Below are 20,904 nucleotides of genomic sequence, written 5' to 3'. Positions count from 1 at the left end.
GAAACCCAACTTGAATAAAGCGAAACTAATCTGATTATTCTAAGCTGAAATAGTTAAGTTTTTAAAAACTTTCAGGAAAACTCCGTGGACAGTAAAACTTCGGAACAAACCTGAATTATCAAGTAAAATGGAGTTAATTCTCATTCGAGGCAATGCCGAGTTTCAAGTCAATTCAAGTATTTCATAAAAATATCAAACTGTACTTGATAAAGTCACAATTGGTACTAATTTAACCTTGAGTTATGCAGTTACCATCACTTTAGGACTTCGACCAAAATGGCGGCTTGACATATACGCCCGTTTCGAGTTTGAATAAACTTTGAACTTGCATTAGTCAGTTTGGTCTGTGACCTTTCTGTGAATTCGCAATGGCACAGTTTGCACTGCAGCTTTTCAGCACGCTTAAATTTGCAGTTTGTATGCTTTAGACGTTCGTAATCGCAGTTTGGCTGATAGTTTGAGGATGCATTTTAAGCACTAAATAACATGGTTTACACGGAGTTAGTGAAAACGTACAGCTCATACATTTTTAGACAGTTTGCACTTACCCTTTGTGGATGTTTGAACATGCAGTTGGCTTGCGGTTTTTGAATAGTTTTCACACTCACAGTTTAGAGTTCGGAAGCACTTTTTACATGAACGATGATAAAATACTAAGCGATACTTATCATTTAATTTGTCAAACATCATCGTGACATCACGAATGTGAAGCAAAACTGCCGATGAGGGCGCTGCGAAGTATAAACAAATGAAGGAAAACGAGTACCAAATCATAGCATCAAATGTCATTCTAAGCCGAATTTAGTGTTAAAATTGCCCGTCTTGCATCACTGCCCATTCATATTTGGGCCCCAATTGATCCAATTGCTCGGTAAAATTAGTCCATTGGCGGATTGTGATGCGCTACATCCCTTGGCTGTGCGATTTTCCACGAGACGCGATATTGTCTTGTAAAAATGCACCCACTTCCAAGAAAACCTCCACAAAAACCGAACGTGGAAGTAGGCCATGTGACGCCAGACGCCACGTTGTCAACTCCTCGCTCATTGCATCGAAATTGAGAAATACCATTGGTTATCAGTTGCGTAATGTGGATGTCTAGCCGGTGTCTACCTGATCTAATTAAGCCCCAAAAAATTCGGCGCGTGGCCTAATGATTAAAAACGCTTAAGTAGGCGGATGTGGTGTAACGCCTCCTCCCAGTGACGTAGGGACTGAGTCATCCTAGCGATGAGAAACCCTTTCGTCTGCTGTACAGGAGAAAAAACAACGGTCGACACAGACTAAACAATCGAATAGCTGGCAACGTTGCCGCTCGGCTGTGGCATGCGTGCATCTCTCAGGGTCGCCGGTGTTATCACAGACAGCCCTGACGCGTCGGGCGGAGGGACGTCGAAGGCGGCGAGGGGCAGGGGCGACTCTCAACTGTCTAGACGATCTCGGCAGCACTGTACACTTGACAGCGCTAGTCTGGCTCTCGCAATCGGCACGGCATAGTGTGATCCACTTCGGTAATGAGTGGTCGCGTCTAATCGCTCAGAAACGCGTTGTCCAGTTTCGCGTATTGCTGTGATAAGCCAAACAAATGACTGTGAAGTTTTCTCAGGCCGAGTGCTATTGCGGTTGCCTGAGCATCGGGCATTTGGAGAAGAACATCTTGAAAAATGCGTTTAAAAAATGTTTCGGCACGGTGATCCGGCGAAAGGTGCAAGTTAACAAAAAGGTACATGTCTAAGTTACATTCTAATTCTCAACGTCTGTGATAACGTCGCTGTGATAGTTTGTTGATATGTTGTGATCTAGCCGCTCGCCGATTTAGGGGGGCGCTACATTTGACTTGTTTTGAAGTAAGTTGAATTGCTGTCCTCCCTTTTCTATCAGAATTCTTTCATCCTTTACGGCTTAATGTCTAGAACTAAAAACGAGACTTCTTCATCGTGTTAACGCTTTTTCTCAATGGAGTAGGTGTTTACTACACGCTAGCGGTGCCCCATGATGAGGGATCCAGCTAATTAATTGATGGCAAAATATTTTAAAAATTCAATAACAGGATGTTGTGGTGCGGAAGGTCGCTCAGAAGCTGAAAATAACGAAGTTTCACTATGGAGAAAAAACGCGAAAAACTTTTCCTGTAGAGAAAATTTTCAGTCAGGGATTTTGAATTTCAGGAAATGTGCTGATTTAATATTCATTGGTGTACATCCCAGGGGTTATACACTGATCAACATTCAGGACGAAAATTGCCTCCTGTGGAAAATCTAATTTGCCTTGGATATCTCCAGATCTCCCAAACATTTTTTTTAAATTTCTATAGATGCCCTTTGATCACTGTAAATCCCCTCAGATTTCTTTAGATTTTTTTGAGTTTCTTGGATCTACTGAGATTTCCATAGATTTCTAAACATTTTCATATGTCTTTTCCAATCTATTTTGATCCCCTGTGATCTCCCTAGTTTTTTCTTATTCCTTTAGATCTCTTTGGAATATTCCTTAATGTCAAAAATATAAAAAATGCAGGGTGTCCAATTTAAAAATCGAAAATGAATCACACTTTTTTTTTTCAAAAAGTTGCAATGTAGGCTCAAATTTCACATTTTTGTATGAAATAACAAAAAAACTTACTGCAGGGACGTACTTTCAATTACCAACACGTTTAATGTTGAAACACCAGTTTAATGTGGAAGGATTTTTCAATTTAAAAAAACAAGAGAGGTGAAGAAATATTCCGTCATTAACAGACGAAAACCAATTTTAAAAATAGTTTTAAAGGGTGTCAGATAGTCAAGACATCACCGCCCTCAATCTTACTTTCAGTGTACGCTTGGTTTCACCTGTATGTAAAATGCTAAAACTTTTTAGTAAAGCGCACTGTGAATTCTCTGCTATTTACTAAGGGCGGTAAAATCACTTTACCGCAAGCATTTACGAGCTGAAAGGAATACCTTGCCACACGCGCGCTTGTAAAATTTTTACTACGCCGAAAACGATTGCTTGATAAATATTTCGTACCTTTCCATCACAAGGACATACGCGCGGTGGAAAATTTTTTAACGCACGTATATTTTGTTACCGCGCTTGTATTGTATTACTTTACCGCACTTGTGTGCGTGATGTTCGTTTTACCACAATGAGCTTGCGATAAATGATCACTTTCCGCACTTTATGTGTAAACAACCATTTTGTGCGAGCCTCATCCTATACATTCTTACCAGAAAGAGACTTGCCACACTACTTTACCACATGCATTTGAGAGCTCAACGTTGCGGCAAATTCCGCACGTCTGTGAGTAGAAGTGTTTACCGTACGCAAAAAGAAATTTGTCACTTTTCCATGACACTAATATGCTTGTCGAAAGTATTTTTCCGCACGCAAGGCCTTTTGACATGAAAACTGCGTGCATCAAGTGTTTGCATGCAGGAAAGCAAATTGAGTTTCAAATGCGTATTATTTTTGGTACTATTGCCTTTCATTGTTGAATTGTCTTTATGAGCTACTATTCAACTCAATTCATATGGGTAAATATCACGCGAAAATTACGTAGCTATAATTAAGTTAAATAGAATTATAGTGTATGAACTGCAGGGCGCAACTTTCCCATAACATGTGCCTATGTAATTTGAACGTTGTCAGGCATGACTTAGAAAGTGAAACCACCAGTTAAACAGTTAAGTAAATAATATGTAGTTTGTGTGGAGCAAAATTTTAATCTCCGTAAACAGCCCAGTTTTACATGAAATCCAACATTTCAAAGGTGATGGAAGGAAGCTTTCAAGGAGAAAACGAATTCGTTCTGGACTCAATCCCTGCGAGTCTTCTTCAAGAAGTAAATAATGCAGGAAGCCTGGAGTCATTTTCTACAGCTGATGTCGCTATGAATTGGACTAAGTTTATATATTAATTTGTCTACAAGTGCGCTTTGCAAATAGAGGTAATTACGTGCAAAGGAAATGACTTTGAAAAATATTAATCTAACGCTGCTGTATATTCTGTTGCATCAACAAAATACGTCTTAAATCACGAGGCCTAACATTAGAAATATCTGGTATCACATTTTTAGAGATAAAGTTATTACAAATACCAACCATATTAATTAGAGACGATATGGATAGGGCCCGTTAACACACAATTGATCACAAGATAATATTCTTAGACTAATCTTTGGCGCCTTGAAATGTGTACTATTTATAAGATCACAGTCGGGATATTTCAAATTATTGACCATATTGTAAATAAAGAGAACGCCTGGGATTTCGTCATAGCATACAATGTACACATGCCGAAGCTCTTAAGTATGAAGTTGTGTGAGAACTTAAACAAATACACGTGTTTTTTTTACATATAAAAAGAGCAAAAAAAATTTTTCATCTTTTTCAATTTCACTGCTGTTGGAATAATCTTAAGGTGACCACTCAGCTGATGCGTATTCGAGATGCGCTCCTACTAAAAAGTATGATTTCATAATTGTTTTCAATTGAGGTCTTTCCAGTTACATCTTCTTAATTTATAATCTGCAATGTCATCCAGTAACAACAATCAATCAATATACTAAAATAACTGACTGCACAAGAATTCTCTTTGTTTACTAATACGTCGTTGTTCTTAAACCACTGTATGACTAAGTCTAAACCATTCCGGCATAACGAGATCAGCCTTCTCACTTACTGGTCTTAATAATTTAAAATTATCTGGAAACATCAATCTTGCGGAGTTTTTCTAGTACTCAGGTAAATCATTAACACAAGTGAAGAAAAATAGAGGGGCCAGAACACTACCCTGGGGTGCAAAAGTGGTAGCAATATGGGATTCAGATAAAAAGGAACCTATCTTGACCCTTTGGCTTCGATTCCTCAAGTACGAGCTTATGAACGACAATGGTCGCGGGACCCCCCAACTTGCGTGAGAAATCCTTGATCAAGCTTATCAAAGGATTTTGCGAAAGCAGTATAAATAACTTCTAGCTTTTGTTTAGTTAGGAATACATTTGCCACATATTAATTCATTTGCTACATGTACGTGTGCAAATATAAATTTGTATATAATATTGAATAAAATCTAGTAAAAAAACATCTCCAGTGGCGTGTTTTTCTTAAATATTTCCCAGTTTTCAAGCCCCTCTGAAAACGCTACTGATTTTAGTAAAATAAATTGGCAAGCCTCAGATTTTGCATGAGAATCTTCTTGGTTTGAAACTCGTGCTAAAATCAGTGGCGTATCCTGTTTTTGGGCATGAAATTGGCAAAGAAAGTGTTTGCTATTCTTGCGCAGGAAGCAGTTCCACGCCGCAAATTGTGTGCGATTCTAGAATTAATTTTGCGTCGTTTAGTATTTACGCCTCTTCTCCGCCTTTTGTATTACGAAATATAAGCTGAGAAGTTATTACGTTAAATTAATTCCTGCATATCTGCAATCTTCCCAGAACCTGTATTTTCGCTACAAAACACATAACATGTTTGTTCTTATTTATATAGTCATATGACATGGTTGTTGTAATCGAAGGAAGATGTCTGGAAAGTACTGTTGTTTAAGGTGTTATGTGAGCTACCTTGACTTTTCCCCCGTGTCCTTCACACTTACATAAGGCGCAACGCATACGAAAATATTTACGAATAAATTACCATTGAGCTTGAAATGTTTCAGGTCTAGGAAGTAATGACCTGTGAAATTGAATATATGTTTAAATTTCTATAAAGAGGTCACCTACCCGGCCGGGCATTGATGAAAACCTCTCTCCGAGGTAGTAATGAAGTGCCTCGAACTTCCCGAATCCATTCTTAAACATCGCCTAAACCTATGAGCTCGGTTTTACCTGACTATATTTGTACAGAGATTTACGCAATAATTAATTTATGCAACTGCGAAGGGAGTTTTACGTTTCGAACGTCACAGCCATAGTAAAAAAGCAACAGCATCCTTGGTAATGCTGTTAACTTAATATTCAGTCCACGAGTGAGCAGCGGACCGAGGATAAATAATGCATTCTAAACGTTAAAAATGGGAAAAAAGAAAGGGAACGTGTATATTTATTAGCTGCTTGAATATAGCTAGACATCCTAGAAACTAGAAAAACCAGTCCTCAACGTATATTTCAACTGAAGAGGGGCACACAAACGTTACCGGCAGAAGACGAAAGAAGTTTCCTTCGGGTAGAAAAAAACTGGCTCCTCCATGATCTCCTCACAAGAGGTCAATAACTCCGAGGAATTTTATGTGTGTGTGGTGCATTTAACGGTTTTCGAGCACAAAGCGACCTTTCATGCCATACCGAATTCAGACCCATCAATGTAAAAGTTGATTCGATTATTGATGGTTTTTTTTTGCAATAGTGTGACCTTTATAACCAGAAGTTCTCCATCAACGCACATCATATTTACTATTATAATGATTTAAATTACAGTTGTAACTAATTGCTTTGGCCACTTTCACCTTGGCAGACAATTTCACGTAGAAGTTACGATTGGAAAGTCTCGTCTAGCTAATAAGAGAAAACTTTTATGAGAAGGAAACGGATTTAACTGAAATGTTCGAAAATCGGTTCTATGGTATTTTAAGGGAGGAATGGATACTCTTGACGTTTTTCCAGAAAATACACCTCCCTCTAAGAAAAAATCGAATATGCAAATAGTCGAAGTTGCAAGATTTGTGGTATTTACGATGAATTTTTGGGTTTCTTGGTCGGCCAGTTTTTATACAAATGGTTTTGCGTTGGTTTTCAGGAATTATTTCCAATTTTAGCCGAAGGTTGAGAATTTCGGCGAAACTGCTAAAGATTTTTTATGAAATTACTGACATCTTTGTATTCAAAAATTTTTAGAGCTTCACGTGTCCACTCGCTTTCGAAAACTTTACGTGCTTTTGGCAAAAAGCAGCAGTTTAAGAAACTTTAGAGCGGCTACCTGAGAAGTCGAAAAATAGATTCGAAAAGCAGATTTCATAGAATGGTGCCAGAAAATGTGCTTTGAAGAAGAGCTGCTGTTGGCGTACTTTTCTGAACTGAAGCAAAGTGCTGGCACTCATGACAAAGAGTTTAATTAAAATAAAGCCAAAGATAGACATAAGTGAATTTTATAAGTTGACGACAGACGACATACCTACTTAAAAAAAAATGATTTTCACTAAAGAGGACATCAAATATCAGACGAGACGTATCTTATGACCAAAGTGGATACTGTGTTTGTTCGTGCCGGTGCATGTCGCTGAGGAGAGCTTACATAAATTACACTTGACGATATAGATGATAAGGAAATTCTTATCATTACAAAAAAACTGACTCGAGGAATCATAGTACAGGATCCTGCATCATAATTCAAGCAATAAATAGTGGATACTTTTTAACGATTCGCAGGATAAAGATTTGCAGCCATAAAAATTACATCTATGGGCTAAAAATTTGACTGAAATATCTTGAAAACTATAAGAGTTATACCTAGTAGCAGTAGTAATAGTTAAGCAAAGCTCTGCGAGTAGACCTTTAAGAGCTCTTTTTAATATTGGTTTTTGCGCAAATATGAGTACGAGATATTTTCAATTTGAAATTTATTAAGGAACCCCTGTCTTCTTCAATTAGTTAGCTTTTTATCCTTAATTACAGAAGACAAGACTAACCAAAAGCATATGCATCCATAACAAAAATATTGTAGCTAATATGCGAAAGTGTCTTTACCGCACTTAATGGCTGACCGAACGCAATCAGCTTGCGGTGATAAAATATCACTTTCTGCATTTCTTGGGTAAACAACTCTGAATTTCCATTAGCGTCAGGGACCGCCACAAATTTCCACAAATATACCATAATGTTCCTAACAATGGCTGCGTTCCGCGGAATCCATTGTTAGGCAACTATTGGGATTTTTCCAGAAATGACACGCTACCCTTCCAACACTTTTATACGGGACTTAACGTCATTTTTGTTCTAAACTCGTAATGGTCGCATGATTGTTACCTTCACTGAATGTAACCATTAGTGGTAGATTCTTACCAGCTAGAAATTGTCATGCGACCAAATTCGTCTTCATTCGTCAGATGAAATTACAGTTACGATGCGACGATGGATCATGCGAATTTTTTTCGCGTGAGCACCACCGATATGAACAGAATTCGATACTACTCCTGAACAATGCAAATGAACGCAGCGATCTGCTGCGTTCATTTGCTTGTGTAAGATTCTACATTACTCTGCCTTGAAGCGAAACTCAAAAACTCCAGGTGGTGTACCCTGTAGACGAGTGGTACCCTGGAGGGCGTGCGTGCACGGCCCAGACCAGACAGACGGACAGCCAGACGGACAGACAGACACGCAGCAAAGGTGTTTATGCAGGTGGTTGGGGCCGTTTCACGCAGGTGGAGAGGTGCACGACCGCGTCCCCGACGCAGTACTTAATGGTACCGGTTGCGACAATTATTCCGCGATATCGATAGGGGGAAGGACGTGCCCAGGGCATTGTGTGCTGATTAGGTACAAATTGTATCGCCAAGGGATTTCAGTGCACCTGAACGCGAGTGAAATATGGTCGTCCTTGTAAAAATGAAGACTCGACGAACGTGTCTGGTAACCTGCACAATCACCCAAAAAAGCCGGAATTTTTCCGCAAACATTGGCGTAATACAACGAATTAGGTAATTTCCGCCGATGACCAATAAATTTTGTCTAGACTCTATTATTTCAATTGTTTCGTCAACTGTTACCGAAGGTTTATTGTTATACACGTCCCAGACATTTATGCTGCAATTCCAATAATTTAGTAAAGCGTGACATCCAATAATTTGGCTCTTCAAATAAAGAGAGTTTGACGATGACTTTGAATCGGGCATGCAAGTTACGTAAGCTGAAGACTCGTGCCTTTTCTCTGGAGGATCTGAGAACCATCGGAGAGGGAGGAATACCCCAAATTGAACTCATTTCAATCTCGCGTGGAATAAACAGAATATTGACATGTGTTAATCGAGCGTGAAGACTTATATCTTACCCGAGCTCTTAACACGTTTTGACAATTCTTTTCGTCCTGGAGGGGCACCTCGAGATCAATCACTTGGAATAAGTGAAATAGCCTTCTAATTTCCACCGACCTGACCTGGAAAATTACTATTCATTTCAACTTAAAGTCTAATTGAATGGACCTCTGTTACCAAAAGATTTACCCTTAATATTTTGACTGCAAAGAAAACTTTAACCTGCAAGACGTCAAAGTTCAACTCTGCTTTTAACAAGTCTAACCTGCAGCATAAACCACCTATTCTAAAGTAACTCTAAGCTCCGTTTTATTTCCAAATATGAGGCCACTTTGTTTCTGTTTATACTCCCAAAACCACCATTTTTAAAGCTTTTAATTTTTGTTTTTCTAAGCTTTAAGTTGCGAGACGTTAAATCAATTTATTTCTACCACTTTGAACGAGCAAAATCTGCAACATTACTCTTAGATTAAACTTAATCTAACGAGGGCTCCAAATCGCGGCTTAATTTCCAGGTTTGCAACCACTTTATTTCCATTTAAAGCCACTTTATTTATAACTTTAACTGGCTCAACGAGAAGGATTACTCCTAAATTCAATCTCACCTAAAGTTTACGGTTTACCTTGAAGACACTTTAGTCCCATTTTAACCATTTTAACTCTAATTTCTACTGACCGAACCTGCAAAATTATCCGGAAATTCAACTTAATCCAAAGAAGGCTCTAAGTAATTTTTTTAATTTCCAGACCTGAAAGCACATTATTTTTATCTAAAGCTGATTTATTTCTAGCTTACTATTAATCTGACATATCTTGAAGTGGACTAAATACATTGCACTTTGGTTTCTACACTTGAAGCCCTTTTATTTCCAGTTCAAGCCGGTTTATTTTTACTTGAACTGGCCTCATCTGCAAGTTATCCTTAATTACACTGAACGTACTAAAGTTGTCTTTCATGTTCTTGAAGCCATTTTATTTCCGGCTTAAGCTAATCTAAATCAATACCGCGAGGGGCTTAGGAACGGTATTGTATCATCCAGTTAATGCAAATCTAAACAGTTAAGAAATCCCTCATTCAAGAGCATTGATCTTAGGCATGCTTTCTCTGTTTTTCGAATAATCCAAACTTATAGTTAGTTGGCACTGTAAAAACTTGTTTCAAGGGTTTTGGGTAAGCCTGGACCGATCTAAAAATACGTAATAATTGCGTGAACTTGCCGCGCTATCATATCCAGGCTTGAGGCATTTTTCTCTAATGGAAACTATTTTCGGCCGGCTGAGGTGCACGTCGACCTGTCACCTGTCATGTTAAACATGGCGTCACTAAAAGGCGAAACTCATACGTTACGAAAACCTGACACACAGCATCCTTTAATTAACCAATTAAGTTATTTTTATTTCCGAAATTACCGGGAAGGAGCATGGTTTTTCCGGGGATTGTTTACGAACCAAGATGGCCATTCCGATTGGATCGTGCGTTACTCCTTAATTAATTCGCATGTAAATTGAAGCCTTATCGTAACGGCAATTATTTGTACAGTTAATCGCTTCATAATGTAGTCTAGCCAGATTTTTTGCTATCTGCGTAGATAAGATACTGACAATGTTACAGGAGGCGTAAACGAGACAAAACAAATTAAAACGAGGCACGTGAACCGGCCATGTTCAACAACCGCTCGTTACTCCGCGTCTTGTGTGGAATTCGAAACATGTTTTCCAGATTTGCTTTATTTGTTATTTGGATTGTGCTTCCCGGTATCGCGCCCAAGAACCTTGTCGTTACTGCGCTGGGTGTCGGTATTGTTCGAAAAGAAGTAGCAATGACTTAGCGCAGATGATGGGTGGGTGATGTCATGTTCTGGACACGCTATCTGTGCGCAAACAAGGGACGACCTTTTGTCGAGAAAAGTGCTTTGTCAACTGAGTAATGAGCACCGCTCTGTCTGATGAGAACAGCATCCAAATTAGTTCGCAATCTGTAAAACTTCTTAGAGACCCGAACGTTTCAGCGCATAACGAACGGAACGCCGAATAAAGCACGCGGAAATGTTTAGGTCCCCATGAAGCTATAAGTTTCGTGCGGACCTGAACATCTGGCCGTACAACGAATGCAGCGCCGAACAACAAATCCGCAGGATTTAAAAACTCGTTTGCGAACGCGAAGGCCAACTTGGTGTTTTGTTCGGCGTTCGGTTGGTTCTGTTGTTCGTTGAGCGGCCTGGCTTGCATTTCCCCGCGAATCTAAGCGGGAAATATGCTAACCTAAACTAGCCTAAGGTTAACATGCCATAAACTGACTTGTTCGACTTGGGTATTCTTCGTAGCGTCGCCAAACACTTCAAACCAATAAGCTTAACACCTTTTCTAATGAAAGCGTTGGAAAAATTTGTCGTGGCATTGCAATCTACCTGTGATGTGATCGCATAGTAGTCACTCTGCGGCATGTTTTCTTACATTCACGTACCGTTGAGCCTTAATGCTTCTACAACCCGCTTAGTGGTACTACAAGACATTTTTCATTCTGTTTCCCTGCAAATAGATTATACGTTTGAACATTTTAAAGCGACAAATAATACACGTAACGTCCTTGCATTTGAGCACATAATCATATTCATTTTTGGTTTAATTTCTCGTTATTTGCTCAAATAATCTTGGTTTTCGATAAGGTGAACTTGCAGCTGCTTTGCGATGTTTTTAATTCGAACGGTTGCACCGAAATTATCTTCTCATATAATTGGTGTACTCTAGCAAAGTTTAGCATGTTAATTGGGAGTAATATGATCTATATACGTGTTTATCAGACATCCTGTAATTTCTCGGCTCTTTAGTGTAATTAAAGGCAATTAATTAGTGCGGAAGAAAAACTGGTGGCGATCAAGCTCATCCCTGATCAGGCTATAAATACCTGTGTGTCATCGAGCATTGGATAATAACCAAAATATTATTGATCAGGAAACCAGTGTTTACAATGATTATTTAATAGGTGAAATTGAGAGATAAGAATTTTCAAAAAAGTGAAGAGGCAATTTTATGTCACCAGAATTCGGAGTAATCGTGACGCTAATGCAATTAAGATAAACGATCATTTTTACGTATTTTTTGGACAGTTATCTACCGGGAATTCTGCCTATTTCGTATTACTATCTTCATCAATCATCGCATATTTCAATGAGTCCCAAAAATGACCTTGTCAGTCTTTTTTTATCGTTTCAGTCTCGTGTCTCAGCTTTAACGAGGAAAAATTTTAAACTTGACCTTTGCATTCAACCCACAAGTCTTAAAAAAATTAAAACCATTAGTTGAATACGCCCATTTTGGTTTAAAAGTTGAGAAAATAACGCTTAAAATAGTTTTTAGTCGGGCATTTCTATGACTGGGGTGTGAAAAGCGCTTTTCTCGCACATTATGAGTCGTACAAAAAGCATTTTAAGAATCAAAACTGCACTTGGTGAGACTAGAACAATTCTTTTATCCACTTAGTTCCAGTCTAATAATAAACCGGAGGCCATAGCGTAAAAAACAACAATTTCAACCCAAGCATTAGATTGTACGTACCTTATACACAATGTGCTACAATGTGTTATAGTCAAGGTGACATTGCCTGCAATCGTTCCCCAGCAGCAGACACAATGTTGCAAGCTAAATTAGTATGCAATTAAATGAGTATAAAATTCCCATTTCCGCCTTTGCATTCATACCGTGACGGACTTTCATAATAGACCGCTTACGTGATCTCATAACCTGAAGATGGGAAAAAATGGGCTCGAAACTTTCTATGCTGCTTTTTTTTTGGGAATGGAGTAAATGCTAGGAAATTGCCATAAGTGATGGCAAACGCTTGATTTCTGCGGTTTAAGAAAGTGTTTACTATATATATATAGTATAATAGCGCAGCATGGGTGGATTGGGGAGTGAAAGGACCATAAGATTCTGATGGTAGGGCGTCAGATCACTTCCCCCCTCCCCCTCCTTTTCTGCTACTAGCTACTACTACTACCAATAATGCTACGAGCTACTAATACTACTAAATACTATAGTTACCGCTATTACTATGTACTACTACTATCATATATTTATTATAAGTGTTTATTGCGCCTCTGACTTCCATATCCTAAAGTTGATATTTTCGTTCAATTAAAAAAGGACACGTGGAGCTAAATTATTAAAATGCTGTTAATTGTAACATCAAGCTAGTTTCCTTTACTTAAAATTTCTTCAATTACTTATTAACAAGGGCGATAATGATTATTTACTAAAACGTGCGAAGCTGTGTTTTCCGGTTCAGGTATCGTTTTAAACACGTGTTAGGTGAGTAACTATTATCGCACGCTCATAAGAAAATCGCTTTGTTTCTGGATCCCGACAAGGACGTATGGAAACACTTGGGCGTTTCCAGTTTGTTTTTTATCCCTTGTATGCGGTAATCGGCTATGTAAGCTCTGTAGATGTAGTGATTTGCCGTGGTGTAGTATTGAAAATTCACAGGAGATTTGTCTTTTCAGATGCTGTCGGTGGTGAGTGCCGGTGCCGCGGCTGGTATGGGCGGCATGGACCGGCTGCGAGGCGGCGGACGGGCGGCGGCACGAGAGTTAGCCGCCACCCGCGACCGACAAGTGCGGCTGCATGCCGTTAGAACTGACCTGTCCGTGAACCTGCCGCCCAGTATAGCGCTGCCCGACGGAGAGGATCTCCATCATCGAACCGGCTTTTCGTCGACAGCCGCCTCCCGATTACAACTTAGGGATGCTGAACAGGTAGGCTTCGTTATGCCCCAACGCCACGTCTTCCAACCTACCCAGTGATAAATGAATACTGAGAGATCTGAGCATATTACTTTTCATCTTGAAATACCAATTCTCATCAGTTCCTCGCTTTTCCAGTTGGTGCTACCTAAATCACTCATCGATGCTTTCTTGAAAATAACAGAGGAATTGCTTCTGGTGTTCTTTTTAGATGACGTCCAGTCACAATTTTGAGAACACTTCCGCAAACGAACAAAATCTGGCTCATACTCTTGACTACCGGGAATAAGTAACTACTTTCTTCAGATTTCCAGGCAATAAACGTCGAAATTTTTTGTCGTCTAAAAGGCAAAAATGTATGAATGAAACTTTAAAGTTCTCAGATTTTTATCCTGAGATCTTTTCTATGCTAAAATGTCTGTTATAATGGTGCTTTTGAGACCTATTCAGACAACAATTTCTCCACAAGAATTATTCTGGAAAATGGATTTTAATTGAGGTCTTTTGTAAAGGGTTAAATTTGCTCAAAATATCTCTCAGAAATGCTTGAAAATCTTTCTAACGTTCTCAAAATGAGATCTTCAAAGATTTTTGTTTCAGTCTCAATTTGTATAAAAGGCTGTGAAAACTGGCTCTAGTTAACCTTTCTTGTAGAAAGTTAAAGCTCGCTAAAATTCTCCTAGAACTTCCCCATTTCCAACCAAATTAAAAACTCTGAAAATTAGAATGAAATGGAGACGCTTTGTAGAGAATTAAATCCTCTCAAAGTTTCTCTCAAAATTCTCCCATTTCGAGTTAAAAATCCTTCAAATTCTCCTAATACTTTCCATTTCCGATCCAATTTGTAGAGAAAATTGCTAATTAAAAGTTCTAATGTAATGTAAATGGGGGGATGTAATGGGGACGCTTTGTGAAGAGTTAAAGGTTCCCTAAATATCTCTCAAAACTTACCCGGTTCACCCCGAATTGCTGCAGAGCTGGATATATTCCGTTTGTGCTCGGAATTGAAAGGAGGGCAGGTCCTTATTAACTAGGGGCCGGATTCTTAATTCTGGGAACAAAATGTTCTCCGGAGGATGATGACGAAATGGCGTATGTTTGTTAACTTCGCATGTTCCGACGATGTTTTAATAGGCCGTTGCGACGTTATTCCCCAGGGAACATTGTAATCTCCAAAATACAAAATCGCACCCCAAGTTACATTTTCCTGAGTCAGGAACTTCCCAGTGGCGTAGTTGATAGATCTACGCGTCCGAGGTGGCACGTTGTACCGACTGCGTTCTGCAATGTGTCTTCAGGATGGTGCTGCACCACGGGTGTTTTATATGTGAAGGTTTACTTCTCGTAGGATAGTTACCTCCACAGACCTTCTTGACAACGGTGAACAGATGGTTTCTGCAGTTGAGAGCCTTTTTTGAAAAGCCCAATTGACCTTCGAAAGAGTAGAAGTCATACCCTAATAATAAAAGTATCTCTATATCCTCACAGTACCTTGAGATTTCTCCCACCGTTACTGATGGCGTGACAATGTCAAGGAAAGAAAAGCTCAACAAGAACCCTTGAATTGTAATGAAATATAGCTGCTTCAGCCCTTAAATTGCCATTTTCAGATTTTGGTTTCTTAGAGTATTTCCCATGGACTTAAAATCTGACGACGTTAGTCAGCAGAAGTTAAATCTCCCCCGTGTGCAAGAGCTCTCCCCATACCATTCTAGTTGATTTAGGGTCGTATCCTGCTTTACAGGACTTTATTACGACAAGAAAAAAACCCATTACGATGCCGTAAATATCGTCTGGCATGCAAAAATATGCACGTTAACGACATTATCGTTTCAGGTGCCGAAATTGCCCACATAAAAATATGTCGGGCGAATTTTAGAATGCATATATTTCGGTCTTAACGACTATACCAAATCACCACAGCTCTCGCTCCCCCTTGGGGGCCTCCTGGAGACTGGAAATAAACCGCTTGGAGGCTCGTGCTGTTCCTGTTGCATTCCGCAGAGATTGTGTGTGGAATTTGTGGATACTTTGTTGCAAAATGCCGGCTTATTAAGCGGGAAATGCTCGAACGCCCAGTGGGCGGATTGACATTTTTTTTCACGCCAACGATCGATAAATTAGATGTTTGAAGTCAGGATTTTAAAGCATTTTTGGTGGAGTCTGAGAAGGGGACGAGAGTATGGATGAAAGTCAAATAGAGATTTCGGACAAAGGTGTGGGAAAAGTCTTAGAAAGTCATAAGATTTGATTTCGTCTTAAACAGAGGTTCATAATTTCTCGAACTTTCAGGATATTCCTTGGATTTTATAGACCTTTATCAAATTGCTCTTTTTGGATCGTATAATTTGGAAAAATGTGTGAATAACTTGAAGATTTTCTGTGAGCTTTTAAAGAATTCTGCATCATTTCAAAATTCTCGAAAATTTCGGAATTTTTTTTGTAGATTTCTTGAGATTCAAGAAATTGTAGAATTTTTAGATTACCACCCACCTACCCTATCACTTTCCACCTTGCCACTCCTCATGCTCCCTACCTTGTACTCCCTCTCTCTAGTACTCTCCTCCAATCATTTTTGATTCTCGAATTTAACAGGACGATCACAGATTTCAGAATGCCACCGAATTAGTAGATATAAACTAACCTGGGAAAACTAGCATTTATTAATCTGATTTAGGCCGTTTGGTTTATGGCTTCTTTTTGCCCCTTACTCATCTTCTTATCTTCCCTACTAACTCTTTCCTACTGTCTTCTACCCCCTTTTACCTTATTTTTAATTTTTTAAATTTTTAGTTATCGACACATACCTGAACTAACAGTTGTCATTTTACAGGAATCCGAAATATACCAAAAATGCATCCGACCGCCGCCCAACCGAACGGTGATGGAGAGCGAATCGCCGCCTCCGTACCGGTCTAGTTCGGCGGGCTACCTGGCGTCCAGTTCGTCATCTTCAGGGGCGAGTAGCGATTGGTCGTCTTCCTCTGGCAATGCGCCTTTGGTCGTACGGTGCCACTCCATGTCCTCAACGTCGACGACGATGACCAAGCCGGGGGCGACGCATCCGTCGCAGCATGCCGGCCAAAAGACTGATTTTTTACAAAGAACTGTTAAAATATTTACGGGGAAAAAGGCGACGACGTCGACCGGCCAAGTGCCGGCGCCGTGCGTCATTGTGCCTGGCGCGCAAACGCAGGGCCGGTACCAGCCCAGGCGGGACGCAGGCCCCGGCCATCGGCCGCCTGTCTGACAACCGCCCAATGCTTAGACGACAAATTTTTGACTGTAGAAAAGTCCAGTTTATTCCATTTTTTCAAGTTGTTCGCGGTGGTGGTGGCGAGTTCGGGAGGCCTCAGCTAGGGAGAGTGTGCGGACTGGAATACAAGAAACTTTAACATATACATAGTAATTTATACGAGAGTATATAGATATATATTGAGGGGCGAATGGACGTGTTCATCAGTGCGATGTGAAGACTTGGCGCTCCGTATATATTATAATTATACCTACCTAACTAAATAAATAGTTTAATCCACTTTTGAGGGCGGTGTGCGATGGCCGAATGTCTCCTCACTTGATATGCGATTTTGTGTACTGTGTACACGGTGCAAGAACGAGAATATTATATGGAATCAAAACGCATTCGGCCGCACACACGCAAACAAGATGAGATATTCCAATTATTAAAGTAAACCAATTAATATAATATATTAAGTAGTAGAACGTTGTTCTGTTTTTAAATATTGTTTATTAAGGTAAACTTCAATTGAGAGGATGGTTTCTCCCTCTCCCTGTGCAACGCGAAGACTTAGTGAATTTCTCATTTAATAACAATTTTTTTACGTTTATTATTTATAATTATTATTATTGCTAAAAACGTGTTCATTCTATATTCTAATAAGAGAGAGAGATTTAGCGTCATCTTCATTTCCTTGAGGCCAGGCCCGAGCTTAGGACTTTCTGTAAATATCTTGGAACCAAAACGGCCCGGCCCTGGACCCCAACAATAATAATAATAGTAAACAAAAACTAGCTAAGAATTGAAGTTTCAAATCTATAACTATAATTGCAAAATTATCTGTAAATGGTAGACGGAAATCGTATGTTAGTGACAGCATAAGCATTATTGTGATGATTATGTAAACTATTAGGTGCTTGGGGAACATATGTGCATTTAAACTTCACCAAATCGATTTAGGGTCTTTCGGTGAGGAGGCGGCCCTTTCAGGGAGTCTGGAACTCCCTGAATTGGCGCCCCCTTTCGCGAAAAAGCTGCCACAATTGGTGCAATCATTCTAACTATTGTATCATAGTCTCGTCGTCGTTTAGTCACATTTGTAAAATGTTTTTTTTTTTGTTTTTATATAGTCACTGCTTGCGAAGCATCAAAATAATTCGCTCTAATTTTTTAGTTTTCTTTTTGTACATACTTTTACTATAATAGTGTAACGATACTTGTAGGGAGGCAAGTCTGTATTACTGTTTAAGCGACTTTCATTCATACAAAATGATTCTTTAGTAGTGTATTTCTTTAGGTCAATTCCTGATCTAGAAGGGCATATAGAGATTATTTATTTACGTAGAAGCCACTGAAGCTGAAATCCTTTCTAAAACCTACCTAAGGAATTATTTTGTACAAAAAAATAACACTCAGACTGAACTGAATCGTAGTATTTATTTATTTCGTTTTAAAGTTTTAAGTTTCGCCCCATGTTTCTTTTGCGTTTTCGTATCACTCACAGGAAATTTATTTTTGTATTCGAAACCTTCCGACTAAACAGAAACACTAAAGTTTTCTGCATATATGTTACGAGATCCAAGCCGAAAGTCTTCATAACAGCAAGAAAATTGTGATTAAATTAAATTTTACTATTATGAAAATAACAAAATTAATTAAAATGTTTTTGTATTAGTGAATTATTAAAACATCTGAAATTGTCTGTATTTGTGTTTTATTTTTTTCGGATATAGCTAAGGGTAAATCTGCCTCGGTGCAAAATAAATTCAGTGTTCGGTATGCAATAATGTACGTCAATAGCGTTATTCATCTTTTGGCCCTGATTATTTCCTCAAAATTGCGCTCGGGACGCCAATACTTTTTTAATGATGCTCTATGCTAAAATGCATGTTTCTCAAACGTGTCTCTTGCTCTCTCTGTGGTTTGAAAAACATGCATTTGAGGTCAGTAAAATCACCGGCGTGTCGAACGAAATTTTCAAAGAGTAACCATAACAAACAATCAAATTAAATATTTATAAGTAAATTTGGAAAATTGGCTGGGTCTTAAAAGGAGGAGATGCGGCAATGATTTAGTGTACAGTGAAGACTACAAAGGCTCTGTATTACTTGAAAAATTAGTCTACAAATACATCAAAAACAAGCGTATTGTGCGCAATTTTGAATTAAAAAAGAAGACGAAAAGAAATGATTTCTGCAGGTTCCTGTCTCTAAAAATTCTGTGATATGTTAATCTGTTTTTGCTTAGTGCTCCACTATTGGACAAAAGCCATCTCCAGTGTTCCAAAAAAGGAACATCAAGTGTTTTCGCACTCTATCGCAGAAACTGAATTGTTTCGTATTCCACAGTAAATTGTATCTAATTCGTTTGAATTTGCACTTCTGATAACCACTGACTAGTATTGTGCGTTTTTTGATTGCTGATAAATCCAGCTTTAAAACGGTAAGACTCCTGAATTCATCTTATGTCCCGTTGGCTTCATATCATGAATTTATTTTTATAATGTGGATTTAACTAACATGTAAATACAGAAATATTATTGAAAACCGGTCGTGTATTGTATATACTCCATTTTATGAACGTTCCAAAATTGGAACATTGGGAATTAATGGGCTGCGAATATTCACAAACCTGATTACAATGCAGTTGACCGATTTAGTAGAGAATGAAAATGTTTGGGCAACGGATATATTTATAACGTTTCCAAATGATGATATTGATTCCGAGGAGAATTCTGATCACTATGAAGCTCCTTTTCTTTAGTGGAGTATATTTCCCAAAAAGTGCAACCTTCTTTTACCATTTATTTCCATCCGCCATTCAGTCAACAAATATTTTAACTCACATTCTTGTATTTGCATACTGCAGCTTTTATAATTATATCCTTGTTTAGGACCTTTACAACGGTAGAAAATTCAAAACTATGATCTTATAATGGTTCTAATTGAAAATCTGTACCTACCACCAAACTTTTGTAGGTGCCTTTCAAAGGATAATCCTTCTGAGATAATACGCAATATACTTCAAAAAATTTTCTTCGCCAAAGAGTCAAGATTCGTTACAATACTATCTGAATTCCCTGTATAATTTTTTTGTATATTCTCTCTATATTAGGTATTTACTTTAATTATCTAGCATATGAAGCGATTTTTACTTGGGAAATATCTTGAGAATGTAGAGATGTATTTTGATAGTACGTCTTGTTCATTTGAAATTTTTTTTTTTATATTTAGCAAAACTTGGTCACTTTTTCTAATAAGTATGTTAGTAAATTAAAATATGCGCCATTTTCTTCTCTTTCGTTTGGCGCCTGACGCAAATTTGAGGCTGTAACTACTGTCGATATATTGTCCTCTCAGTACAGGTTAATTTCGTGAAAGTACCAATGGTCCTTTTAGATTTACGGTTTCTTTAGTGATAGAGAAACGGAGTTTTGCCAGGGCTCATTATGTAATAATATTTATCTGGTTTAAATTGTCTTATTACGAATACATTGAAAAAGTTTCATTGAAACGAGTTACAACACTCCAAAAAGGGGACAAATGCTTGCATGACAATATTGGACATCGAAATGCATCTTAATAAATATTGCAGACATCCTTGCAATAGAAATATTTTCTTATTAGCCAGCAACAACAATACTAATACTATTAAGAATTCACCTATTTACAACAAATGTTGTAAATGGCCTCCGTTAATCTCAATGGATCCTCTAATTCTTTTCTTCATAGTCATGTCCACGTAATCGTGCATTGGTTCATAAAAACTCATTTTTCTGGAAAATAAGTCTCTCCTAACAAGATGAAATATAGAGGACTTTTTAACTTAAAAATATTTGCGATTCAGTAGTTTGATTTCCAAAATTAAGAAATATCACAAAAAATAGGGTTATTGCAGCATTTACGCAGGAGACCTCCTGCATGCGACGCCCCTGACCAAAATCTACAATCATTAACAGAAAAAAGTTTTCCCATTCCA

General features: G+C 38.5%; 1 protein-coding gene across 4 annotated transcripts in view; it reads left to right on the top strand.

Annotated features, from left to right (window-relative positions):
* LOC136411722 (uncharacterized) overlaps window positions 1–18,628 on the top strand; it is a 68,817-nt gene extending 50,189 nt beyond the window's left edge. For 2 of the 4 annotated variants that reach the window (XM_066394396.1, XM_066394399.1), the window contains 2 exons: window positions 13,449–13,700; window positions 16,522–18,628. In XM_066394396.1, the coding sequence (XP_066250493.1) occupies window positions 13,449–13,700; window positions 16,522–16,938 (669 nt within the window). In that variant the 3' untranslated portion in view covers window positions 16,939–18,628. Of the gene's footprint in view, window positions 1–1,432; window positions 1,848–13,448; window positions 13,701–16,521 lie in introns of those variants that run through there. The other 2 variants (XM_066394397.1, XM_066394400.1) reach the window with 2 other exon arrangements.
* The last annotated feature ends 2,276 nt before the right edge of the window (window positions 18,629–20,904 follow it).

This window comes from Euwallacea similis, chromosome 10 (genome assembly GCF_039881205.1).
Source record: "Euwallacea similis isolate ESF13 chromosome 10, ESF131.1, whole genome shotgun sequence".
Lineage (NCBI taxonomy): Eukaryota > Metazoa > Arthropoda > Insecta > Coleoptera > Curculionidae > Euwallacea > Euwallacea similis.
The sequence above is the reverse complement of the archived record's forward strand: the minus strand, read 5'-3'. Positions and strand labels throughout refer to the sequence as shown.